Source organism: Rosa chinensis, chromosome 7 (genome assembly GCF_002994745.2).
Source record: "Rosa chinensis cultivar Old Blush chromosome 7, RchiOBHm-V2, whole genome shotgun sequence".
NCBI lineage: Eukaryota > Viridiplantae > Streptophyta > Magnoliopsida > Rosales > Rosaceae > Rosa > Rosa chinensis.
This window is the reverse complement of record NC_037094.1, coordinates 37138594-37163817: the sequence shown is the minus strand read 5'-3', so window position 1 is coordinate 37163817 and position 25224 is coordinate 37138594. Positions and strand designations below refer to the sequence as shown.

Sequence of the window (25224 nt, the reverse complement as noted above, 5' to 3'; positions counted from 1 at the left end):
TATTTAAAAAAAAAACTGAGGGCATAATAGACATTTCGCCGCAACTTAACTGAGATTTTAGAGGCAAGGACCTATTGGTCCGAAATTTTGAAGTACAAGGACTAAACTTGTGAAATTAGAAGGCCAGGGACTGAAGTGTTTTATGGTCAAAAGCTCAAGGACTAAACAATATTTAGTCCTAAATATAATGTAAGCATGATTGTTAATTTCGAGCTTCAATCCCATCTTTTATGTGTTAATTGATCTTTGGATGCCTACTTTGATTGATAAACATGTAATTGAATCCATGTTAAGGTGCTAGCGTTCTAAGTCTTAATAATTAAAGTGGAAAACCTGTAAATTAACAATGAGTCTTGCATGCTTGTTTAGCGTTCTAACTTGTGTTCTTGGCTTGAATTGATCAAACTTCCATTATGTTTAATGCGTTGTGCTTTTGTTAGTGATTAGCTGCCACTAGTAATTGCATGCTTAACAGGGTTAACTATGGTGCGTTCATCTAGTTAATTTAATTAAGGGAAGTAAAAAAAAACTTTGTATGCGTTCATCTTTGTTCTTGATTGATTCTATGCTTTGACATATTTTGATTCGTGATTTGATCTTTGAAACCTTGCCAACGTGTTAATAGTAGTTAACTATGTTTAATTTCATTCTATTCATATAATTCTACATTGATTCTGTGTTTTGATGTGTCACATGTATATAATTAGTTGTTAAATTAGAAAATAAAAACCTAAAATCCCATTACTTGTATTTTTCGTAAATAATGTATATAATATATAGTTTGTTTGTCTAACGTTTTATTTTTCAGGAATTAATAAGGCCATAATCGCCGGTTGAGAATGATCCCTACTTATTTTACTACATTGATAGGGTTTTAAATTGAGCACTAACTTTTGTGCAGGTCACTCTCTCTCTCTCTCTCTCTCTCTCTCTCTCTCTCTCTCTCTCTCTCTCTCTCTCTCTAAAACTCTTTCTCCTTTTCTCTCTCCTTTCCAATATGCACTCTCTCTCTCATTTTCCGATCTGTGTTCTCTCTCTCATTTTCCGATCTGTGTTCTCTCTCTCTCTCTCTCTCTCTCTCTCTCTCTCTCTCTCTCTCTCTCTCTCTCTCTCTCTCTCCTCTCTCGCTGGAGTGAGTTAATTATAGTCGTATACATGGCTGTGGAACAAGAGAAGCCTGCTGCCTCTGCTGTGGAGGCACTATGTGAGGTGGAGATGGTGGAGTCGGAGGCGCCGCCGGTAGAGAAATTTGTGACCGAGAAGGAGGCTGTGCCGAAGCCGGAGGCCAAGCTAGCCAAGGACGTGGTCGAAGAGGCGGAGAAGCCTGCAAAGGCTGAGGAAGAGGTTGATCCTAAAATAGTCGCTCAACCTTCGAATTCAAGCCTCGAAGAAGAAAGGTTTGCAACCGTTAAAGTCGAAGATGGGAGGAGAAGAGGATGTGGGTGCCGAGAGTATTTTCTGGGTGCCCAAATCAGATTTTTTTTTTTTTTTTAAGTAATAGAGTTGAAGGAAAGAACAAAATTTTTTGAATGTCTATTGGGGGGCAATAGACATTTTTAAATTGATATAATCTTTTCATTTTTTTTCTTCAATCAAAGTTTTATTTCTCTAATTTTCGGAAGATTTGTTCCCATTTCAGTTATCGAAAGTTCTATTGGGGGGGCAATAAACCTTTCTGGTGACCTATGAAATCTCTGACGACCTCTTTGGGAACCTCCGATGAGGTTTTCAGAAAAATCCAGTGGGCGGCGGCAGGTGACCGGAATCTGGCTACCGGTGACCAGATTCCTGCGAAAGTTAGCCGGAATCCGGCGAACAAGCTCTGGCGAAGTCTCCTATGGTTTCTCTCTCTCTCTCAGTAACAAAAGGATGAGGGTAAAATAGTCTTAAAAACAAAAAAACAAAAAACAAAAACTTAATGGGGTATGAGGGAAGACTTCCTTAGAATGTTTTGGGTAAGGGAGAATTAAAAAAACTTAATGGGGTAAGTGGAAAACAAATCCCTAGAAATGGGGTGAATGGACATAAACCCTAATGAAAATGTTTTGTTGGCAGTAGTAATTCATATTAAAATAAAGGTAGTTCTGCCCAGTACCATTGGGAGGTTTAGGAGTTCGACTCACAATAGACTATTTTTTTGAATCAATCCATCAATGATTGTATTACTAAAAGCTCAAGCCAGAATGACAATTACATACTCCTGCGCTACCATTCAAAGATAGACAAGAGGTTGTGGAGGTAACACATGATACATAGTGCTAGACCATTCATTAGATATTCAGTGCTCACTTATTAAAACAAGCTTATTAACTACGATAATCTAGGACATAATAATAGGCCGTGTAAAACTATACTCATTAGCGCTTGTAAGAAACTAACAAGCATAGTCCCTAGAGAAGGGTTATTGAAAGTAAAACTTCTAACATTCTATAGCCCTAGGTCTAAACACTCAGCTCAAATGACAAAGTAAAGGCCCAGGCCAATAAAACAGCAGCCCTAAAGCCCAACTGGAAATCCAGCCCAAGACCCAACAGACTGGTCCAGGCGCATGCCCAAACACCCACTTCGCAGCTAGTCCGCCCGCCGGCATTGCCATGACTGTAGCCACCAAAACTAGAAACATCTCCGGCTCCTCCCCTCGACGCCGAGATTGAACGAAATCAGGTATAACCAAAACATATCCGAACCCCAAAGGAATCAGACATCTCAGTCCGCAAGCTGCCACAGCTCCCATCGATGTCGCCGCCAAAGTTCGGATAGGCACAGAATAGACTGCTCCTTGAATCAATGCCTGCAACCACCATAGCCACGAAGCCATAAATCTGGAAACTCATGCTGACCTCTGCTGCAATCTCTAAGCCCGAAACTCCTAAAAAGCCTTAGGCCTGCAATAGAGAGAAAACACTCTTCCAGCAGCCCGAACCGCACACCATCAGCGTGGCCAAGGCCACCTCCAACGATGGGGTGCTGCCACCAGACGAGAATATTCGTAAGTTTTGAACCAAAGTAGAGGCGGCACTTAGATTAGGTAAGCCCAAAATATGACTCACAATAGACTATTTGTTGTATATAAGTTGTTAATATGGTAAAAATAATAATAATAATATAGATTTATTCATACCTCCTAAATTGCTATGCAGGCCTCCTTTTATTTTAGAATAAAAATTGAATCTCTATTTTACCCTTCTAACTAATAACAAATGAGAGTGTTTATATTCAAACCTCCTCAATTGTTATTTACACCTCAACTCAATATTTTTCCCCTAATCGAACCCCTTACTTTCTTTCTTGTTCTATACCATTGTCGTCCACCTCCTTAGAAAATTTTCAATTAGCGTCAAACGACATTGTTAGGATCAGGCAATGATCAACAATGATCTGCCTTTTGCAAGTATTGCCTGGTATGTGTGTGTGTGTGTGTGTATATATATCTATTTTGTTCTTCATGGTAGATCTTACAACTAGCTAGTTCTCCTTGGCACCCCACCTCTCTATAATTTAAAGTACCATTTTTTCTAGAATGATTACGAATTTTAGGCTTTCTATGACCATGAACGAAGACAAAGAGCTCAGTAATTAATATTTGCAAATAAGAGAAAATCGGAAAAAGAAAAAGAAAATAAAAAGAAGCTAATGATTTCAACAATTATTTTTTGGGCAAAATTGGATTTCAAAAGTTAACCAAAAAAAAAAAAACAAAGGTCAACATACCAATTTAGGAGGTATGAATAAAAGCACTCTTATAGCGTATATTCACGAAGAGTATGTTTTGTTCTTTATTAATGTAAATGAAATCCAATATGATCATTACAAAAGTTATATTAATCATTAAGGATCATCTGTGCAAAAATTCATCGTAAACAAAAATTGTTTACTCATTTGATTGCATCAAACCAATTGACGATTGACATCAAACCAATTTACTCATTTGATTGCATCAAACCATAACTGTTCATTTGTTTGATGCAACCAAATGAGTAAACGATTTTTGTTTATAATGAATTTTTGCAGAAATGATCTTTAAATGTTTATTTAACTTTTGAACAGTTAAATTGCCGACTGTATATAAATACGAGAGAGTTTGGATACTCACATACATATTAGTTCTAATATTGCAAGTATTTTCCTTACAATTAGCCACGAGCCGATCGAAATGCAAGCCAAACATTGATAAAAAGAGCAGGTCACACTTTATTGTCTATAGTTTAGTGCAGGTTTATTTATGTGAACAAAATTCAATCTCTCATTATTACAATTCGCCACAAACATAAACACACCGATGACAAAAGGAGGAGTGGACTGTTGTCCTAATCAAGAAATGGTAAATAATGGATTCCTAATCAAGATATGGGCCTAAGAAGAAGCAACCTAACCTATTTAAGAAATTCTCTCAAGGACGAATCCACTCAGAGTGAATATGGGTAAGGTGGAATCGGGCAAGGACCAAAATATCGAGTTTCGAAGAAATATCGATGGTCCTGAAAACGGAAATTTCGACGGAAATATCGAGGATATATCGATTTCAGTAAATAATCAAGAAAAATGATGGAAATTTGAAGAAAAACATGGAAATTTTAAGTGAAACTTTTAGATATGTTTATTTTATCAATTGTCTACTATATATAGAAAGAAAACCTTGAATAAACCTTGTTATATAGTAATTTGTAATAATTTAAGATGAAACGGTAAATGCTGAATCGCCGATAACTCTGAAATTTTTTGAAATAAACATCTAATTTTTTTTTTTTTTTTATGGCTGGAAACCCAATAGGAGGCTAAGCCATCACGCCTTATATACATTTTTTGTACATATCATACATTACACCTTGAATTACATGAGTAACTTAGAATCACGTAGAAGACCTATGAGGTACAAGGTATGAAGATTATTTGGTGCAAGGTATGAAGATTATTTTAAACTCTTTATAGAAGTTATACTTTGAAATGTTGTTGTAAAATATTTGAACATTTAGTAAAAAAAAAATTCAATATAGTAATTAAGTGTTTCAAGTTAGTTATTGATTGGACGTGTATCTAAGTTTTCAGATTCGTAGGCAAATGAATATATATTAGAATGTTGTGATTAATACATAAAGGTTTGTACAACAGAGTTAGCAAACCCTCTCAAAGGGTAGTGGGATGTGGTCGATCCTTGGTGTTGTTGTTGGTTTTTTGGATTGAATTTTATGTCAACTACTCATCCACCACACGTGCTGGGCCCACGGAGATTGACTTTGCATGTGAGAATTGTTGGTGGAGATGGAATGTATGGAGAAATATCGGGAAATATCGAAAATTTCGACCGAAATTGTCATGGTATGCTATGCATATATCGGGCCTCCAAAAAACCGAAATTTTAGGCGAAATTTCGCCGATTTTTTCAATTTTTCAGTCCTTGGAATCAGGTTCAAGTCAAGAAATGAATTGATAGAGAGGTGGCCCAACCTATTAGAGAAACTTCTCGAGGCGAAATCCCCTCGAGGTAGATCTAGATAAGGTGGAATAGGTTTGCTCAACTAAATCCGTGGCAAGCGAGAAGCCCCCATCATCTTAAGAGTAGCGTAATAAACCCACTAACGCTTGACTTGGGAACTTACACAACACTACTATGCACTAAACAAGATCAGCTTGGACTCACCAATATATACTTGATAAGATGAATAATCGAGGTGAGCAATCAATCCCTACTCCACTTATTACAACTTCAACACTCCTTGACCTAGACATCAGAGAATCTTTTGTAAGTATCCTCCCTCTTCCAACTTAACTTGTTAATGCCGATCAAAATCCTGAAAGCATAGAAACAACCTCTTAAATGGGAAGTCTTCACTCTTAGTCTAGGGAAATCTTCTACTGAATTTTTCCACACCAACAAAAAAGTGTTCAACTCGCTAGTCATGTGAGTGGTTTCTTTTTCCCGTTTTTTTTTTTTTTTTTTAAAAATCTTTCAGAGGGAAAATGTGAAATCCTGTTTTGAAATGTGGTTGGGACTAAGTAACAAAACGCAGTCGTTTTGGCAACTTTGATATAAACCCTGAAGTGGCTTCAGGCTCTCTTTCTTCTCCTTTGGTCCGGAGCTGCGAAACCAAACAGTTTGAATCGACCCGTAAACCCTAAATCCTAAACCAAACAGGCAGGTTAGTAATTCTAGTTTTCCGTTTCTTCCATTGCTCGCTGGTTATTGAATTGAACTTTATTATATTTTTCAAGTTTATCTGAAAACACTTATTGGATTATCTTCAACATCATAATTGAGCTACATTAATTGGTTTCTTGAGTGAGAAATATTTCTGATTTTGCATTGAATATAATGGATGGACTGGTTTCTGATTAGTGGGTTAGTTTTTCAAGATTACCCGCCACCTGAATCTCAAAACCCTAATACCCAAGCAAAGGCTTCCATAACCAGTTTGACCGAATCCCCAATCAGAAACTAGTGAGTCAAGTACATGGATATGGATGGGGAATTTTGGGCTTAAAAAAAAAAAAAAACAACCTATATGTATGCTATTGTAATTGTATATTAGCATTGTGAAGCCCACCCAGAGCTCTCAGCCTCTCACGTTCTCGCAGAGACTCAGAGACCTTAATCGGTTCATCTCTTCGTCTTCTACTGTTCTTCTTCTAAAAAGGCCTCAATTCCAGACTCAAATACAATCAGTAAACTGTTATAATTCTTGAAATTGTAAGTATGTGTTCAATTCAATCAAAATTGAATTTGAGACAAATTTTAGGATTAAGGATTGATGTCGAATTCAATTTGGGGCAAATCTCAGACACATGAGCCAAGCCTTGGGCATAGACAAATCATAATCGTTTCTTCAATCGCATATCATTTGCCTTCATAGAGTCGTGATTCGTGCTAAAGAGGTAAATGCATGGGATTTTCTTTTCTTACTTGGGTTGTGCAATTCTGCTGTGTTTTTTCTTGTGTTACTTGGTTTGATACTTGATTAATTGATAAGAAACTGCATTGGAGTTGGTATTGAGATTTGGATTGTTCAATAAAAGGCTTTTCCTTAATTCTTCATACAGTCGTGACTTTTTTTTTTTTGTGTGTGGCGCCGTGTTGTTCTTTTGATTAGAAGATGACTGAGGCTCTGAGCTTAGTTAGTTGGTTTGATACTTTGATTAATTGATTATAGTTTGATTTATTAGATTAGAAGATGTCTGACCATAGTCTAATTAAATGGAGTTAGTTATCGAGTTCTGAGAAGCCTGACGAAGAGAGAAACGGGTATGGAGCTGGTGTTGGGAGCAGTGATGGAATAAAGAGCTTTGACTTTAAAATTCCGGAGGGGAGGACCTCTCATGTCACTATTTTTAGTAGTAATTCGAAAAATGCTATTGATGGCATCTGATAAATACTAGTTGGTGTTTTAGTATGTAGATTTTATAGTATTGGGACGCTTCGGTGATGCAATTGTGTATAATGTTTGCTCAATTATAGTTTTATTAATTTGTTTAACAACATTGCTGGTGTGAACTGGTAAATATTTTTTCGTTTAATTATAGTTTGGTTGTTGAATCCTTTTTTGAATTGGTGTATTTACAAAAACAAAAAAAACCAAAAAAAAAAAAAATTTGTTAAGAAACCCAAGCCCACCCAAGGTTTGAATCCTGGATCCGCCATTGGAAACTACCTCAATTCACCACTTTCTTTGTAAGAAATTTTAACTATTTTATTGTCCCAGAACACCCATCAAGTTACCATTGCCCTTACTGTCAAGGGGGCCCTTAAACCAGATGAGTGTACTGTAAACATGTTACAATTTACCTTGGAGAATATTGTTGTACTGTTACAATTTATAGGAATACAGTGGGATTTCATAAGAGTGAGGACGCATTGATATTTGCTCTTAAGATGAATTCAAATGGGGCTTTCTTGATCCGGTGACTTATACTCCGTCCTTGCTTTTCTTGCGAATCATGAAGATTTCCTCATTGGAATATTGGATTACAACTGCATCTCTTTTATTTGAATCTGTCTTGGATTGTCAAGTTTTTGTTGGGAATGCACTTATATGCATGTATTCTTGGTGGGTGACATTTGATCGAAGCTACAAGTGTGTATGATGATTTCACAACTAAACATTTGGTGTTATGGAATGCAATACAGTATCAGGTTATTCTCAAGATGGAAAGCATGGGCATGAACTGATTTTCATCTTCAATGAAATTGAGAAACAAGGAATGGAACTTGATCATGTCTCATTAAGTAGTGCATTTCAGCTAGCAGTCATGAAAAGAATATGGACCTTGGGAGACATATATTTTGCTTGACCATAAAATCAGGATATGAAATCATGTTTTGGTTTGTAATGGATCACTCTCGACCTATTAAACGTTTGAGGTTATTTAAGATGCAAGGTGGGTTTTGAGTTCATGAAATGATCACAGTGTAGTGCCTTGTACTATAATTTTTATAGATGAAGAAGATGTCCTCTCTGCATTTAATGACAAGAGGTTACATATGTTGGACTAATCCATGCTATATCAACTAGGAACTTGTAGGAAGTAGGCAGATGATCTACGGATTTTGCATAATGACTGGCTTTCTGCTAAAGCATAATGTTTGCAATAGCTTATCATATATGCTTCTTTTGAGTCCATGCTTTACCATATATGCTAATTTTGAGTCCCTGCTTGACTCTGTCATGGTTTTTGATGAGTTGAACCAAAGAGAAATCAAACCGTCAAATACTTTGATATCAGGTTATGCTTATAACAGGCTATGTCAGGATGCAGTAAAGACATTCTTATTAGCAATTATGGACCTTAAGCCAAACAATTATGCATTTGGTCCTCTTGTAAGTGCAATTAGTCGTGCTCAGGTCATTTCTCTGAAATACAGCCAACAAATGCCGCTCTTTTCTGATAAAGCTTGGACTATTGACTGATCTAAGGTTTGAGTATGACTGGATATGTATGCAGAGTGAGGAAGCAATTGTGAGTCCCAAAGAGTTTGAGTGTGACACCTCATAGAAATCAGTTTGCATCGGCTGCAGTACTCTCTGGATATGCTGGGCATGGAGAATATAACTCAGTGACAGAAATATTCAAGGAGATGGTAAAAGAAGGGATGAGACCTGGTTCAGTCACATGTCTTTCTCTAGTTACTGCATATGGCAGAAAGGGAGTGGTTGAGATTGGCCATCTGCATCTGCTCTTTCAATGAATGGCCAAAGACTATCAGACAGAACCATCTCCTCTACATTAGTTTATTGGTATGGGGACGTGTTAGCGGGGCAGAAATTGGAGAAAGAAGAGAACTTGGTAGGTCAGATTCCAGGACAGACAGGGTGTTCTCTGTTGCAAAGTTGTCTTAGGTTCAGCGAGCAGCAGACGTTTTGATGGGACTAGGGCCAAGTAAACCAGGTTCTTATGGGTTGTTTTCCAACTTGTATGCAGAGAACGGGAAGGGGAAATGGTGAACATAAGAAACCGTGTGAAATACGAGAGTTAGAAAAGAAATGGGGTTTAGTTGGGTGGATAGCACTGGTTATTGCTAGGGCGATACCTCCCACAGACATCTGGGGAGATATGTCAGGCAAAATGCCTAGGATAGAAATGAAAGTTTTAAGCGAGAACATGCAGGAGATAAGCTCACTGAAAACAGGCACCTTTTCAGTGTCTCTGACTCTCTGTGGTGAAGTTCAAGACATTTAATCAAATTTTTAACATTAGTTGTACATGTAGTTTCATCATAACTGATGAATTTATGCAACTGTTGCATTATTTTAAAGACAAAATTGTAAGAACAGTAGTACATGAGGTATAGGCCACTGAGAATTAAAGTTTATACTTTATAAAACATTGCAATGATACATGAGGTTCAAAACCCGACCCAACATAAATACGCACGGTTCGTTGGCCGTTACTTTATGTATTTTCTGTCAATCTTTTGAGGGCAAATTCTTCATTAAAAAAAATTATAAAAAAAAAGCTAGTCAATTTAATCTTAGTACTTTGATTGCAGCGCCTCCACCATCAAGATCAAACCCAAACCCTTTTTGTTGCTGAATTTCGTCGCATCTCCCTTCAGCTTCGAAACCAGACTCTTCCATCCCTCAGTATTCACTCTTAACCAATACCTCGAGCTTCAATTTTCTCCCTCTCTGGGTCCCTGATCTTCCTCCTCTGCTCAAAGATCACACCTTTCGAATCGTCGTCTGTTCATGATCGAACTTAGCTTTTCGTCCATGGTGATGAGGAATCGGACCTTGCTTTACAGAAAGTACAAGGATGCGTTGAAGACCGTCCGCTTTCCGGTGAGCTCCTCTGCCTCGACGTCCACCAGCTCTGGCGCTAGAGGTCCCGTCATCGAATTGTCATTGTTTATGCATTAGAATCGATCCTATGCATCATAATCGATCTCAGTAATTCAAGGTCTCTTTCTCTCTCTATCTCTATCTCTAACTCTGTATTTGAATTAATCAAATTGAAGGTGTGGAATTCAGTTGAATTGAAGTTTGTGATATTGAGTTTCAGTAGAAGAAGAAGATCAGTATGAAACAGTGAGGAAGAGGAAGGGTGGCAGTGTTACCTGATAATATATCGGTGAGAGAAAGCTTTTGGAATTTAGGACGAGGGAGGGAGAGGCCGTCATTGGGTGAGTAGTGAGTGAAAAGACTAAATTACCCTTTGAAAAATTAATAATGGCACAAGGGTTAACGGTGTTATTAACTGCATGTACAAAAAATGTGTCGGGTTTTGAGCCTCATGTACCATTGCGATTTTTTGTAAAGTATATAAACCTTAATTCTCAGTGGCCTATACCTCATGTACTGTTCTTAAAATTTTGCCTATTTTAAATCACAGTGCTCTGAACTTGTAACTATACTAACAGGCATTTTAATCAGTTCTTATAGTTCAATTCATGGTTTTCAATTAATTATATTATTAGCAAATTCTACAATACAACCGAGTATGGCATACATGTTTTGGGTCATCATTTTTTAACCCGATCAAGATTTCGTGAAAGATGGTCATTTCCTGTAACAGGTGAATCTCTTTTCGGATATCATGCAAACAAAAAATTGACCTTAGTAGAAAAAGATGATTACCCAATCAGGGCTGTATGTCATACTGGATTGTATAGAAGGTCTTTTAGTTAGGTACTAGTGTGAAGCAACAACTTAATTAAATTACAGTTTAGTTATCGCATCATTGGATTTAAATTATATTTCATTACTCCTCATGTAGTTTGTTGATTCTGTTCTATTTGATGTTTTCAGTTTGAAAAATCCACTTCGGCAGAGTTCATCCTTAACTAGACTCGAAAGCTCTTTTTATATAGTTAGGCTTGCATGCTAACCAAATTAATTTGTTTCAGGCAACGCACGAGCAGACTTAGGTGACTAAGCCAGGACTTTATTGAGCAAAAGGTCAGCAGGGTTCACCAATTCAATAGATGTTTACCAATGATAGGAGGCAAGAAGAGCGAACCGGAAGATATGGTACTTCAAGGCTGCAATACCTTCAGGAATTGGTGACTCAATTTCAGAGTACTACCTGTGAAGAATCAAAAGAGAAGATTGTTGCTAATCTGGCGAACTTTGCGTATGATCCTTACAATTATACCTATTTGCGCCAGCTCAATGTGGTGGAACTTTTTCTGGACTGCATAACAGAACCAAATGAGAAGCTTGTGGAATTTGGGTTAGGCGGAATCTGCAATTGTTGCCCTGATCCGGCCAATGCAGCAATTGTCACCCAGTGTGGCGGGATACCCCTTGTTATTCAATGTCTATCAAGCCCGGTTAGAAACACCGTGAACTATGCAATTGGATCACTTTATTATCTCTGCAACACATCTAATATGGAAGAGATTATAAAGCCAGAAGTGGTTGACGTCATGAAGAGATATGCTGCTGCTGAAGCAGCAAATGTCAGCTTTAGTAATCTAGCCAAAGCATTTTTGGACAAACATGTTTCCAAAAATGAACTCTGAGATAGATTAGGTCTGTTGTTAGATGAGCTATCGAAACGCAGCCTTTCTTCGTTATTAACATTCACGTTTGCTTGTTCAGAAAATTTAGTTGATTCTTGGTTTGGCTTGGTAACTGCAATCATCTCTCTGTTTATGGTACTTGTATATTTGATTGTATAGTGATGTAATCTTGATATAGTTTGAGCCTTTGAGGGTGATTCGATAAATACATTGGCTTCGTAGCTGCCATCACCATCTCCCTCAACCTCTATTTTATCTCAATATCTACATCAACAGTTTTTTCCCCACCAAATCGAAGAAAATCAAATAATGTCATGTATCCCCTAGATGAATCAATACCTGTGATTCAAAGTCCACCAGTCACAACCAAGAGGAAAATAGAGATTGTGCAATTTGTTGATGCCGGAGGTGATTTATACCCAGATGACCCGATGTAAAGGAAAACTAAGCAAATTAAAAACACAAGACCAAATCCATAAAAGATGAGATGGTAAAAAAATGAAAAATGCAATCGAGTAATGAAAAAAATGAAACAGATTCTAGGTGAGAGTGGTACAGAAGTTCAGTTACTGATGGTCTTCTTAAATTGAACAATGCAATCCAATGCCCGCTCAAACTCACTTTCTTCAAGAGCAATGGTGAAACGACAATAGCCAGGAATTCCAGTCCAGGAGCCACTATTGATGCATAAGCCAGTAGACTTGTGAACGACCTCCCTGATATTAGAGTCATCAAGCTTAACTTCATGCACTGTTCCATCTTCAGTGCTGCCTCCATCTTTATATTGCTTGAACTTAACAGTCTTATTCAAATAAGATGAGGGCTTGGCCACCATGGAAACACCACCACTAGATTCAAGCACATCCCATCCACACTTCTCCAGTGTCTGTAACAAAATTAGATTGATAATGGAAATTAGAATGAGATACTGCAGGGAATACATAATTATACTTTAAGCACTTGAGGAAGGCACCCAAGGACATATGCTAATAAACAATCGACTTGAAAGTGGGTTGCATGGTTCAATACCTTCAATATGTTACACCATAGCTTGAGATTAGCTTTTATTTGGAATACATAAAATCGATGTATAGTGAAAGGAAAAGAAGAGAGAGAGAGAGTTCACCTCCTTCAAGCGCTTGGATCGACTCTTCAAATTTCTTATCTGTTCTGCAATGGCATCCCAAAGATCTCCTGATTTCTGCTCTCTCAGACCCAGTAGCTTCTTAACGGCATATTTAACAGTGTTATGAGGTTTGCTTAATCCTGGAAAGCTATAAAATGTTTCCACCACAGCAGACTGGTTCAGAACCAGAAACCCAAATTTGAGTCCCCCACTCAGCATCTTCAAAGACAATCCCCCAAGCAGAGAGACACAAAAAGATGGTTTGCTAGAAGAATATAACTTTGACAAACTGTCCACCAGACTCCAGCCACCCCAACCCTCAGGGTCAAATTCCAAACCCGAGAATGAAGTATCAATCACAACCCTAGCCCCAAATTTGGCACAGGTAGACAGTAAATTTTCAATCTCTTTGTTGCTGTATAGCGCACCAGTTGGGTTAATTGTTGGTCCAGAAATGTATACCCATGGTTTATCCAGAGTCTCTAGGACTCCAGAAAGACCCTTTTCTGTCAGTTTAAAGCCTTCTTCAATCTTTGTAGGTATATTTACAATATTTGCTTTCAAAAATTTTGCAGCAGAGACATAGTTTCCATTTGAGCCAGAAGGAAAGCACAACGTCCCCCCTTCTTGTATGCAACAAAGAACCAACTTGTTAAACAGAGCTAGCGAGCTGTCAGCATATATAAATTCGGTGTTGCTATCAAGTGGGTAACCATAATTGCTCTTTATGAATTCCTTAATGCTAGTGGTGACATCTATTTCTGACTCAGCTATGTTCTGTCTGGCAAAGCTTTCAAATATTGCAGCATTGACAGGTGATGGTACATGTAAGAAGCTTTGATCCACGTCCATATGAATCAGGGAAAAGTTCCCTGCCTCATTAATTGCCAACTCAGCATTATTAAGGACCGAGTTTGCTGAACTAGCAAAACCAATCATCTCTGCTGATTTAACTGATGTGCATTCCCTCTGATGAATATATATGAAACCAATAGTATAAGCAAATCCATGAACAAGAAAAGCATGTTGAAGTTCTTAAAGCAATCAACAAATAACCATACTGGTAAAAAAGAATAATTGATATTAGATAAACCAGAAATAAACATCTTCAAGGAAAGACCGTAGACATTAAACTGATATTAGTTAAATTGACATTAAATTTCATGAGAATGTTGTTATGAATTTCTGAAGTTGTCCAGCTAAACATTGGGCAGACAGTAGACCGCAGACAGTCAAAACTACTCTGTATCTAACTATGCTAAACAACATCAAACATTCCGTGTCCCCTCCCAATATCACTAACAGAAAATAGATTGACTTTTCCAACAGATAGGCTGAATGGTTTTCTTCATCCAACCAGAACATTTTATAATATCTTTGGAAAATTAAGATTCATACATGGTATATTTGTACATTCATAGATATCAAAAATGTAATTATTCATGAAGATAAACTCCACAAGAAAAGGGACCGACATACCTGTGGAGGTGGATGTCTGTCAGCAAGTTGAAAAGCTAAAAGTTCATGAAAAAGACAACCATAATAACCTTGACTAATTGGTGCTGTACTCCCTTCTAGTAGTTCAACAGTCTTTGACAAGGCCTTGAAAATATTTTCCTCCTCTGAAATTACAAAAGCTACTTCGAGATCTGAATAAACCTGGAAAGATTGTTCAACTTCAGTTCATGAGAAAATATTGCCTTACAAGCTATTGTATGGTTCACTGACCCAAAAAAAAGCTATTGTATGGTTTAATTTCAATTAGACACATAGAAAAGCCTTCTCTTGGTATAGCTAGCTAAATTGTGGATTTTTTCTGAATGAATGGGAAAAGAATAAACTACCTTGTTTTTCACTAGGCCACATATAATTGCTGCATGGGATGGCAGAACATTCCCCCCTATATATTTGAGGACTCCATTGGAACTTGGAAGGCTGGATAGCTCAAAGTGATCAGATATGTCTAAGAAAAGACGAGATCCAACTTCTCTTGTAACATCTAAAAGGTGTACAAAGGCTGAACTAGTAACAGACTCATAATCCGCTATCCCAGTAACCACCACCTGTGGCTTCAACTTCCTTATAAGCTCTATTATCAAATCAGACTGTCGAGGCGCTTCAATAACTGTAAGTGAATCCTCTGCAGGATTATCAATTCCTGCGCACTACAGTTGAGAAATACAAATAGTTAAACAAATGTACCACTAACCAAAGGAAACAATAAGTGGAACTATGACACTCATTAGCCATAGACCGAAAACCACTTCATAAAATCTTTTATGTTAAAAAGTAGTTGGGATCTTGCTTCCCTTTTCATGTATTTGTATCCTCTTCTAACACATAAATTTGAGCCTTTAAGCTCATTTGACTTTCAGAAATCAGAAAATACCATAAGACTCAGCTAAAACTACTTGGTGTTGTTCCAATAAACTTTAATTTATTCCACTAAACTGTAGTCATCATAGCATTATCCATGCTAACACTGTCTAGCAAATACTTCTAGATACACAATACATCCTGTCTTGAGCATGAACGGGCCAAACTTTTGGTCAAAAATACCGAGTAAAAACGAAAATGAATAACTAAAGATTGAAAGTACAGCAACATTACGAATATATTACCTTAACTGCTAAAGATGTTAACCAGTTCCTTGGAAGGTGGCGCGTCAGATGTTCATCAACAATTGCAAGACGAGGTGAGAACAACCGAAGAGCATTTTCTATTGCTACAGCCCTTGAAGGAAAGACAACAACATTCTTGTACAGGAATGAGATAAGATGAGTCAGAAATGCAGTTTAGAGTACAGGACAGGAAAAAGCATGAAGATGATGTATATTCTACTGTTCTGCCAAAAAATAAACTAAGCTTTCAAAGGAAGCACAAGTATGTTTCCGCTTTCCACCACAATTCACTCTTGGCTTCGCCACATTGTAAACAAGGACATGACAGTTACATAATTTATAAAAACAATCACTTAGAACTCAGAAACTTAACACACCAATATTTTCCTGCAAGTACGATCATGGTTAACTAGGATGAAAGCATAGACAAGCTATGTGTAATGATATCTCCACCTAACACCTTGACGTCCTCATGCATCATAAACTTATTTTAATAAGATCAGTTAACAAGTGAGGAGTACAAAGCAAAAGGATGACTGTAAATTATTGTTCCACATGATTTACTTCTTGAAAAAAAACAAAAATTGAGATACTAGTTTCTTTTTGTCAAACTATAGGAGAATTTATCCAAAAATAAAACAAGAACCAGGAGACTAATACAGTCTTCCAAAAACAAAAGACGTGAAAAACGAGAGAGAGACAGTGACAGAGACAGAGAAAGAGAGAGGATAGACAGATGATACATATAAGAGTTGCTAATTAATTGATTACAGGATGCCAAAAAGGGAAAATAATCCAAAGCGAAGCATGAATACTGTCTTACATCAGTAGTGAGTGGAACACGGTGATACGTTTTCAAAAACCCAGCAATGAGGTTGCGAAAATGTTTGCTTCCAGCTGGTGGTTCATACTTACAGAAAGAACTCCCTTTCAGAACACTGGAAAGATAAGCTAGGAAGGGAATCTTCTCATCAGCTACTGAATCATCTTCAAACGATAAATCTAAAGAACTGCTGATGTCGTGGAAGCCATTCTTAAGAAACTCAAAAATTGTCTTGACCTGTCAGTGTATTTAACTCAGTGGCCTTTTAATTTCCCTCTATAAGTGTAATGAACATCACATATGTGAAGACAAAGATCTACTCTGAAAAGCCAGAAGAATGAAGTGCATACCTGATTTGGTTGGCGAAGTTGACAGCTGTAAACTGATAAGGCGTGCGAGATTCGACCACCGGCATTTCCATATGCCCATGCTGTTCGAGCACAAATAGGCTGATCTCCAGAAAGTCCCATGAAGAACTCAAAACGGTGTGGACTGTTCTTTTCAATTTCAACTAATGCTGATATATCTGTGTCTGCAGCCTGTAAAATCCATTTCATAAATAGCTCAACTTCGAAGAAAATCAAATTACCCAAACAAAGAAAGGTGTACTTGCCTGAAGAATTTTAGTCTGCCAAAGCTTGTTAACCTGGAAGCCACGGCGTTCAAACAAGCGTTTACAAACAGCTTGTCCTGGACGACCCCCCATATTGAAGATCATTATGCCCATAGGTTTAATGACAGCTATTCCTTCCTCTACTGCCCTAGCAATTAGACCCAAGCCAAATTGATCCTCAAGAAAACCCTGCATAGAAAAGGAAATAATACATAACTGGAACAGCACAATTCGTAAAGCAGTACTCAGAAAGGAATAGCACATATCACTAACAAGCAGTTTACATGAGGTAGTAATTGTTTCTCCTTATTTATTTTTTTTTAAAAAAGACATTAAGGCAGTTATTTTATGATATCTATTTTATAATAGAACGGAAAATATGTTATCAAGTATATGTACTAACCTGAAGCGCACAATAATTGCTCAATGAATGTAGAAATTCCTCACTTGCATTCTCAGTTATCATCTTAGACATTGCATCTGGATTCGGGTTAAGAATCTGCAAGAGCAACAAGGGATAATTTAAATCTTCATATGGCCATTTGGCAAAGTAATCTATCAAAAATAATATCACAAGTCGATTCAGGCAAAAGATTTATCCCAGCCGCACCCTTTTAATTGTAATTGTTGACAATACCTGAGGGATGCAACCAACAATTCGTTCTAGTTGAATATCATTGTCTCTGCAATAAGATAGGAGATCTGATTCATGAAACTCAACCCTGTCCAGCAAGGTCTTTTTCTCAGCATCATAGATGGGCCGACCTTCCTCGTCCAAAGCATTTAGATACAAATTTATCCATGACATCTTGACTGCTCTAGGATTGATATCGAGTCCATACACCTGCAAAGAGGAGTTTATTCACCACTTTTTGGAGAAGCAGATATCATGATTGTTAAAAGGAAGACAAAAACAGAGTACCTTGGATGGCAACCACTTCTCAGCAATGGCAATGGATATCCAACCATTTCCACAGCCAAGCTCAGCAAGTGACTTGTCCTTAAAGATAGAGTCCGGATGTCTGTTTAGTCCTTCGAAAAAAGTGAAGGACCAATCTTCTGGAACAAAAATGCTAGGGATAACCATCATTGTCAGCTTCTTCCTACCCTGGTAACCTGCAATAGCCCGAGAACGGCATCAGACCATCTAATTGTCCAATTAGCTCTTTTAGCCATATAGACCATTGATCGTTGATTGCATTATTAAAAGTCCAGCCATGACTTGAGATACATGCATTAGATTGATAACAAAGCTCAAAATTCAGAAAGAAAACTAAAAATCATGTGTATATGATGTGACAACGGTATCGCCATCATATGCGAAAAAGTGTACATAAGCTCATAAAATCTTGGTAGTTGTATATGTAGATATACAAACATGTGGAGTCAATAAAGCGAAAATCAGTACCGGCTAGGCAAAAAGTGAGCGAGTTTGTTGAGAAACGAAACGAAACGAAACAAAACACATAATGCGATTGGCTGCAGAGGTAAGTGACAAGAACAGTGGTAATATGCATGTGGAATTTTTCAAAACAGTAAAGAAATTCAAACACGCAAAGCAAGCAAAGAACGAAAAACGACGGTAAAGAAATGAGAGCATTGGATTGGATATAATCAAATCAAAACAGGCAATGAAAGAAAAGTGCGAGAGAGAGAGAGAGAGAGGAATGAAGACCTTGATACTGATCGAAGAAGATGTCCTCAATCTGGAAATGATAGGTGCGGAAGCAGTGATCGCAGTCGTCCTTGGTAGGGAAGCGCTTCTGGAGGTTGGAGAGGAAGATCCGAGCTTGAGTTCGGGTTTTCGGATCCTCGAGACGCTCCAGCACTGATCTCAGAGCAGAGTACGCGGCATCGCCGGATTGCTCGCACCGCTTCAGGAACTCGTCCACCGATCCCAACGCCAACGACGACGCGTCGTTCTTCGCCATTCACACCCTCCCAGAGAGAAAGGAGAACGAGTTTGTGTTTGTGACTCTGTGTGGAGAAGAAGAAGAGAGAGAGAGAGAGCAGTGGGCCTTGCTCGAATGGGCGAATAGGTGGAGGAGAAGGTTGTTCCCCGTTCTGACTCATGGCGTATCCCCTTTTATAATATTAATCAACTATCAACTCTCTGCTTTTTTTGTCTGACCACGATATTTGCGTCTTTTTTTATTATTTCTTTTTGAGATGGGAGACATGGTTTTGGTCAATCTTGGGAGTAACCATTGGGGGGAATATGCTTTTGTCTGTTTTTTTCCGATGGGGAATGCTTTTGCTTGCAACACAATGAAAGAATCACCCTTTAATTTCCTCGTATTACCGAAAGTTCTAGTATGGACCAAGGTCGAGAATCACTCTTTAATTTCTATTTCCACATGCATCATAAATTAATTTCTGATACTATTTATAAACAGTATCGAGAATTAATTCATGGTGCATGTGAACTTTAGTCCGCCTAAGACTCTTCATCATATTACTTACTATAATATTTGGCCCGTAAGAAATCAATTAATTTTGGATAAAGACATTATGAAAATCACTCTACAAATTATTTATGCATCAGCTACTATGTCTTCCTATATTGGAATACATTCACATGAAAAGATAATCTACATTTAACACCCCTTAAAACAACTAAATGAATTATTCAAAAAAAAATAAAACAACTAAATGAATGCCTTCTTCATAAGACTAAAGACAGTGTGAAAATTAAACTTCGATGGTTCTCTAAACAATAACAAACAAGGTGTTGCAGGCTTCATTATTATGTATTTGAAATGACAAAGGTGATCCTCTTATTGCTTCCTCAAAAAAGATTGGCTATTCTAATGTATTGTCTAATGAAATTATGGCTATTCTGATGGAACCCACTTTTTTATTATATCTTGACAAATTCACCTTTTAGTTTGTACATCTCTACTAAGACCATCTCCAACGGAGTGGTTAAATCCATGTGGAGTGCCCAACTGTAGCAAATGACTGGTGAAACACTCCTCCAACTCATTGGTCATACACATGTGGATTTGACACTGAGCTTTATTCTGTCAAATTTGACAGCCCCAACTCTCTCTGTCTTTTATTTTTTTATTGTTTCTTCCTTTCTCATCTCTCTCTTCCCTTCTCTGTTCTCATCTCTCTCTCTCTCTCTCTCTCTCTCTCTCTCTCTCTCTCTCATCCTACCCAGTCGAAAGCAACTCATGAAAAACCTTCATGAATCCTTCTTATCTATCAATTTACCCAATTATGTTATAAAATCAGAGAACAAATTTTATTTCCTTCCTAGATCTAATCTTATTTCCTTTATATATTTCTGGGCTTCTAAGCTTTTGCTCTGTTTCTAATGAAACAAGATGGAAACAAAACGATGAAAAGATAGATGTTGTTTCAGTGGTGGAGCGATTTGAAGATGGTGGGTGGTATATTATGGGTAGGATTTGCTGGAATGGCAATCTGAGATAAGGAATTCGCCAAGGCGTAGAACATAAAGTTGAGAATCAAGCAGATTTTGATTGATCTGGGCTTTGATTGATGGGAAAAAAAATGCAAATAGTACTTGACCTTTGGCCCATTAATAACTTTAATACCTGATAAAAAAAAATCACTTTAGTGCCTGGAGCAGTTAACTCAGTAACGGCGTCCGACATGTGGCATATATTGAAGAGTAATTTCATCCTTTCATATTTAATTCATTATATGTATGTATATATATATATATATATATATATTACCTCTTCTTCTAGAGCTCTCTCTCTCTCTCTCTCTCTCTCTCTCTCTCTCATCCCTTAACCATTATCAGCGACCACCCATCACAACCATCAATCTCCACCACCGCCTCTGCCGCCATGAGGTACCACATCTTCATGACCAATCAGAACAATCCTAATGACAAAGGCCCCCTCCCCGCCGTCCAGATCAAAGACTCTGACGATAGCATCACCGTCACGAGAGCCTTTCTGGGATTCGGGAAGGAAATCGTCAAGGTCGTAGTGGACGTCGAGAAGAACACTGTTAGCATCAAACTCCGGGACTTGAGACGACTGCGAAACCCTGGTTCCTCTTCTGAATGGTTGCAAGAGCGGTGAGGCTAGGGCAAAGGTTAAGCATGGTATGGTGACGGTAGTTGTGCCGAAGCAAAAGAAAGGAGCGGAGTAGAGCTAGGTTGAGTTCCAATTGCAAAGCAGGTAGGTAGGTTGCTAAGCTCTGTAAAAGCCTTCAAAGATTGTAGCTTTTTCTCTGTGGTATGTGAAATTTTGGGGCTTTCTTTTGTATCTAACTTGACAAGTGATGAATGAAGAAGTAGAGCTTTTGTTGAGATTACTTGTGTTATTTGGTTTCCAAAATTGACATTCCAAAATTGAGACTACTTGTGTTATTTGGTTTCCTTGCTACATCTCTCTCTCTCATTCATCTGATCAGGATTTTCCATTTCTATTTGGAAGATCGGGAAAGAAAATGCCACTCAATCATCAGAAGAGAGGAAATTTTCTCTCTTTTCCAAAACTGCCCCTGCTCTCTAAAGTGCAATACTCAAAACACCCCTTACTGGGCAGTGATTGGTCCGCCCTACCACCTGTCCTTGCGGCTGCCCCACGCAAGATTCTCTCAATTAAGGAGTGATTCTTTCATTAGAAAATTACACACAAGTGATCTTTTGAAACTTTAATTAGTCATAAGGCCACCTTATTTTTTTTGTACACATAAGGCCACTTGCATCACAAATTATTTTGTTCTTGACAATTTTACCCTCTCACTTAAGAAACCTAATTCCATAAGCCTTACATCACAAATCTCTCTCTCTCTACTCGATCACGATGTCTCTCTCTCCTCGACCATAGATTTTCATGTCTTTGGTCTCCGCCTCCAATTCCAGCGACCACCGGTACGGCGCTCTCTCTCTCTTTCTCCATCTCTTTCCTCGATCACAGATCACATCTTGATCTCCGCCTCCGATTTCGGCCACCATCGGCACGGCGCTCTCTCTCTCCCTCTCTTTCCTCAATCACATATCACGTCTTGATCTCCTCCTCCAATTCCGGGGACCACCGGCACTGCGCTCTCCCTAATCTCGCTCGCTCGCTCAGCAAACCCTATCTCCCTCTGCCAGGCTTCGTCGTCTCCGTGATGCTGAAGTTTTCGCAGACCACTGCGAACCAGATTCAGTTCCTCCAGCAAAGCCTCAACGATGCCAACTCGGACTCTGTTCACCAAGAGCTGACTCAGGTAGTACCTCTCTCCTTCTAGCTTTTTCTTCAATTTCGGCGATGTCTGCTTCTGATTCTCATTTCAGAGCCCTAGAATTCTCTGTTTTGGTTTCGGAGTATTTGGAATTTGGACGAAACTTCATTTTTGTTCGGTTTCGGTTTTAGACTTTTAGTGAGACTATTAGAACTCAAAACAGGGTTTTGGTTGTCGTTTTAGATTGCTCAGTGAGCTTTTGAATTGCTTTCTCAGTGTAGATTCGAATGCCGTCAACGTTGCCTCGCGTTCTCGTGCTCCTACTTGGATCTCCAAGCCTCTGCTCCATTATTTCCCTAATAATTTGCGTTTTTCATTTGATTTGATTTGAATTTGAATTTGCAGGTGCAAATTATTTTAAAAATCTTGATTTTGATTGCTGAATTTTCACGCAAAGGTTATTTGGATGATGGCGATGAGTCTTCGATGGTGAGATCAGGCGTAGGGAAAAGCGAGAGTACTAATTTTAGATATCAAAGCTTTGTTACACGTTCAAAACCCAGAATTATGTATTGTTACAGTTTTTGGATTAGGTAGAAACTCATTTGTTGATATTTGTCATTCAATTTAATAGCTTTGGTTTGATTTTGGTAATTCCTATGGATTTTACGGCTTACTCTAGTGAATGATGCTCATGGATACAAGTTATGTTGATCGATTATGATATGTGCAATACATGCAAGGTTGAGCATTGCAAGCTTTTGACATTGTAAATTTATAGTTGTTTTAATGTTTCATAGTAGTTTTTGTGTAGGTTGGTAATATCTTTCTCAGTTGGTGATAGTAGCTTTGTTAGTCTTTAGTAATAGTTTTTTTCATTCTTGCAAATAGATTTTGTTTTGCATGTACGTGTTGGTGTGAGTAGATTTTAGTGATGGTTTAAGTAGTTTTTAGTGTTGGTGAGAGTAGTTTTTTATGCTGGTGAGAGTAGTTTTTTATGCTAGTGATAGTAGCTTTTGTTTATGGTTACAGTAGTTTTTGTTGTTGGTGACAGTAGCTTTTGGTTCTGGTGATAGTAGTTTTTGTTGCTGGTGATAGTAGTTTTTCGTTTCTGGTGGCAGTAGTTTTTGTTTCTGGTGACAGTAGCTTTCTAATGTTAGTGATAATAGTTTTTGTTGTTGGCGGGAGTAGCTTTTAGTGTTGCTGAGAGTAGTTCTTGTTGCTGGTGACAGTAACTTTTATTGCTGATGACAATAGTTTTTGTGACCTCGCCAGAGAACTCATTAGAATAGTTTTTATTGCTGGTGACAGTAATATTTGTTATTGGTGAGAGTAGCTTTTAGTGTTGGTGACAGTAAATTTTGTGACCTCATAGAAGGTTCCAAAAATTTCATCAGAGTAGCTTTTATTGTTGGTGACAGTAGCTTTTGTGGTCTCGCTGGAGGTTGCCGGAAATCTCATAAGAGTAGCTTTTCTTGCTATCGACAGTAGCTTTTGTGGTTGCCAGAGACCCACCGGAAGTTGATCGGAGATCCGCTGGAGTTGGCCGGAGACCCGCCGGAGTTGGTCGGAGACCTCGCTGGAGAGGAGAGAGAGAATGATTGTTGACTTTTTAATATAGTGGCATTTATGTAAATATGTTGGTTTTTATATCTAAAGTTTAACACCCTTTCTAATCTAGTGGCCTTATGAGGGAAAAAAAATAGTTTGTGACCTTAAAGCTAAAAAAACATTCAAATATGCACTTGTATGTAATCAACTCATATTTCATTGTGTTATAAGCAACGCATTTGGAAAAAAAGACAAAGAAAATTACTTGCCGACCATAGCCAATGAGGAATTGACACATGGCCATTTGAACAAGGTTTTGTCATGTTTTGTGTGCAGGTCATCAAACAAGACAGAAATCATGTATATAATAATATTTTAAATAGCCATGTGTCAATCCTTTATTGGCTGTGGTCAGCTTAGGCTAACCAGTCCTGGTTAACCAAGTAATCCTCCTTCATCATATTACTTGCTATAATATTTGGCCCATTAGAAATCAATTAATTTTTAAAGACATTATGAAAATCCCTCTACAAATTATTTATGCATCAGCTACTATATTTATACTATTATTAAGAGAAGAGGGTTTGTTAGCCAAAATAAAAAATTTGACAGAAAAGACCCTAGAAAATTAAAAAAAAACTTTGAGAATTAATTAAATCATGAGGACAATTATGACATTTACAAAATATATTTTTAATAAAAACAAAAAACAAAAAAAAAACCATAATCCATTTTTCTCTCCCATGAATGCCAACATGCTATTGGGTTGAAGCCTTTAATGCTGCTGTTTATATCATTAATCGTCTTCCAACTAAAATTCTTGATCATCCCTCCCCGTATCAAAAACTGTTTAATCAACCTCCACAATATGCTTTCTTACATGTTTTTGGTTGTGCATGTTTTCCATACATTCGCCCTTATAATAATTCTAAATTACAATTTCGTTCAAAACGATGTGTTTTTTTGGGTTATTCTTTGAATCATTTAGGATCTCGTTGTCTAGATTTAAAACAGGACGTGTTTATCTTTCCAAACATGTGCTTTTCGATGAAGATTGTTTTCCCTTTTCAGAGACTGTTATTACTTCTTCCGCCACCAGCGCCTCTTCATCACAAGGTACTGAATATTCTCTTCCTATTTTCTTTCCGTTAACTACTCCTGCTTCAAATCCACCACCTTTCTCTCTTACTTCAAATACACCACCTTTTTCTCTCCCTTCCTCAAATCATGGTCAATCACAAATCCCACAATTACTTCCATCATCTTCGTCTCCTACTTCTAGTCTACGTTCGTCTCTTCCTTCCTCTAGTCCTCGTCCACCACAAAACCCACAATTATCTCCACCTTTGATTACATCATCTTTGTCTCCTCCTTCAAGTA

At 37.8% G+C, this 25224-nt stretch overlaps 2 protein-coding genes across 9 annotated transcripts; one reads left to right on the top strand and one right to left on the bottom strand.

The window, feature by feature from the left end:
* The first annotated feature begins 5981 nt into the window (after positions 1-5981).
* LOC112180943 (armadillo repeat-containing protein 7) lies at positions 5982-12179 on the top strand. Of its 8 annotated transcripts, none has more exons than XM_024319525.2 (4): positions 6066-6137; positions 9980-10389; positions 10492-10612; positions 11336-12179. In XM_024319525.2, exon 4 carries the CDS (start codon positions 11414-11416, stop codon positions 11951-11953), a length of 540 nt encoding a protein of 179 aa, XP_024175293.1. In that variant the 5' UTR covers positions 6066-6137; positions 9980-10389; positions 10492-10612; positions 11336-11413; the 3' UTR covers positions 11954-12179. The 8 variants fall into 8 exon arrangements, with proteins under 8 accessions (XP_024175291.1, XP_040365974.1, XP_024175293.1 ...); XM_040510038.1 differs by lacking the exons at positions 6066-6137; positions 10492-10612 and adding exons at positions 6160-6870; positions 10733-10742 and having other exon boundaries at positions 9980-10299; XM_040510037.1 differs by lacking the exons at positions 6066-6137; positions 10492-10612 and adding exons at positions 6160-6870; positions 10733-10747 and having other exon boundaries at positions 9980-10299.
* A 208-nt stretch (positions 12180-12387) lies between these two features.
* Positions 12388-19207, bottom strand: LOC112180942 (methionine S-methyltransferase). The gene is made up of 12 exons (XM_024319521.2): positions 18812-19207; positions 18059-18252; positions 17774-17980; positions 17540-17635; positions 17137-17325; positions 16874-17062; positions 16524-16760; positions 15701-15835; positions 14924-15244; positions 14559-14738; positions 13080-14048; positions 12388-12839 (listed from the first exon to the last, which is right to left on the bottom strand). Exons 1-12 carry the CDS (start codon positions 19065-19067, stop codon positions 12516-12518), a joined length of 3297 nt encoding a protein of 1098 aa, XP_024175289.1. The 5' UTR covers positions 19068-19207; the 3' UTR covers positions 12388-12515.
* Between the last annotated feature and the right edge of the window lie 6017 nt (positions 19208-25224).

Bases quoted from the DNA above. Each gene is read 5' to 3' on its own strand.
- LOC112180942 (XM_024319521.2), bottom strand. From the start codon at position 19,067: ATGGCGAAGAACGACGCGTCGTCGTTGGCGTTGGGATCGGTGGACGAG. The intron at 17,981-18,058 runs GTACTCTGTTTT...TCCTCTTTGCAG, and splicing joins AGAAGTGGTTGCCATCCAAG to GTGTATGGACTCGATATCAA. The intron at 12,840-13,079 runs GTGAACTCTCTC...ATTTTGTTACAG, and splicing joins GATCCAAGCGCTTGAAGGAG to ACACTGGAGAAGTGTGGATG.
- LOC112180943 (XM_024319523.2), top strand. From the start codon at position 11,414: ATGTTTACCAATGATAGGAGGCAAGAAGAGCGAACCGGAAGATATGGT.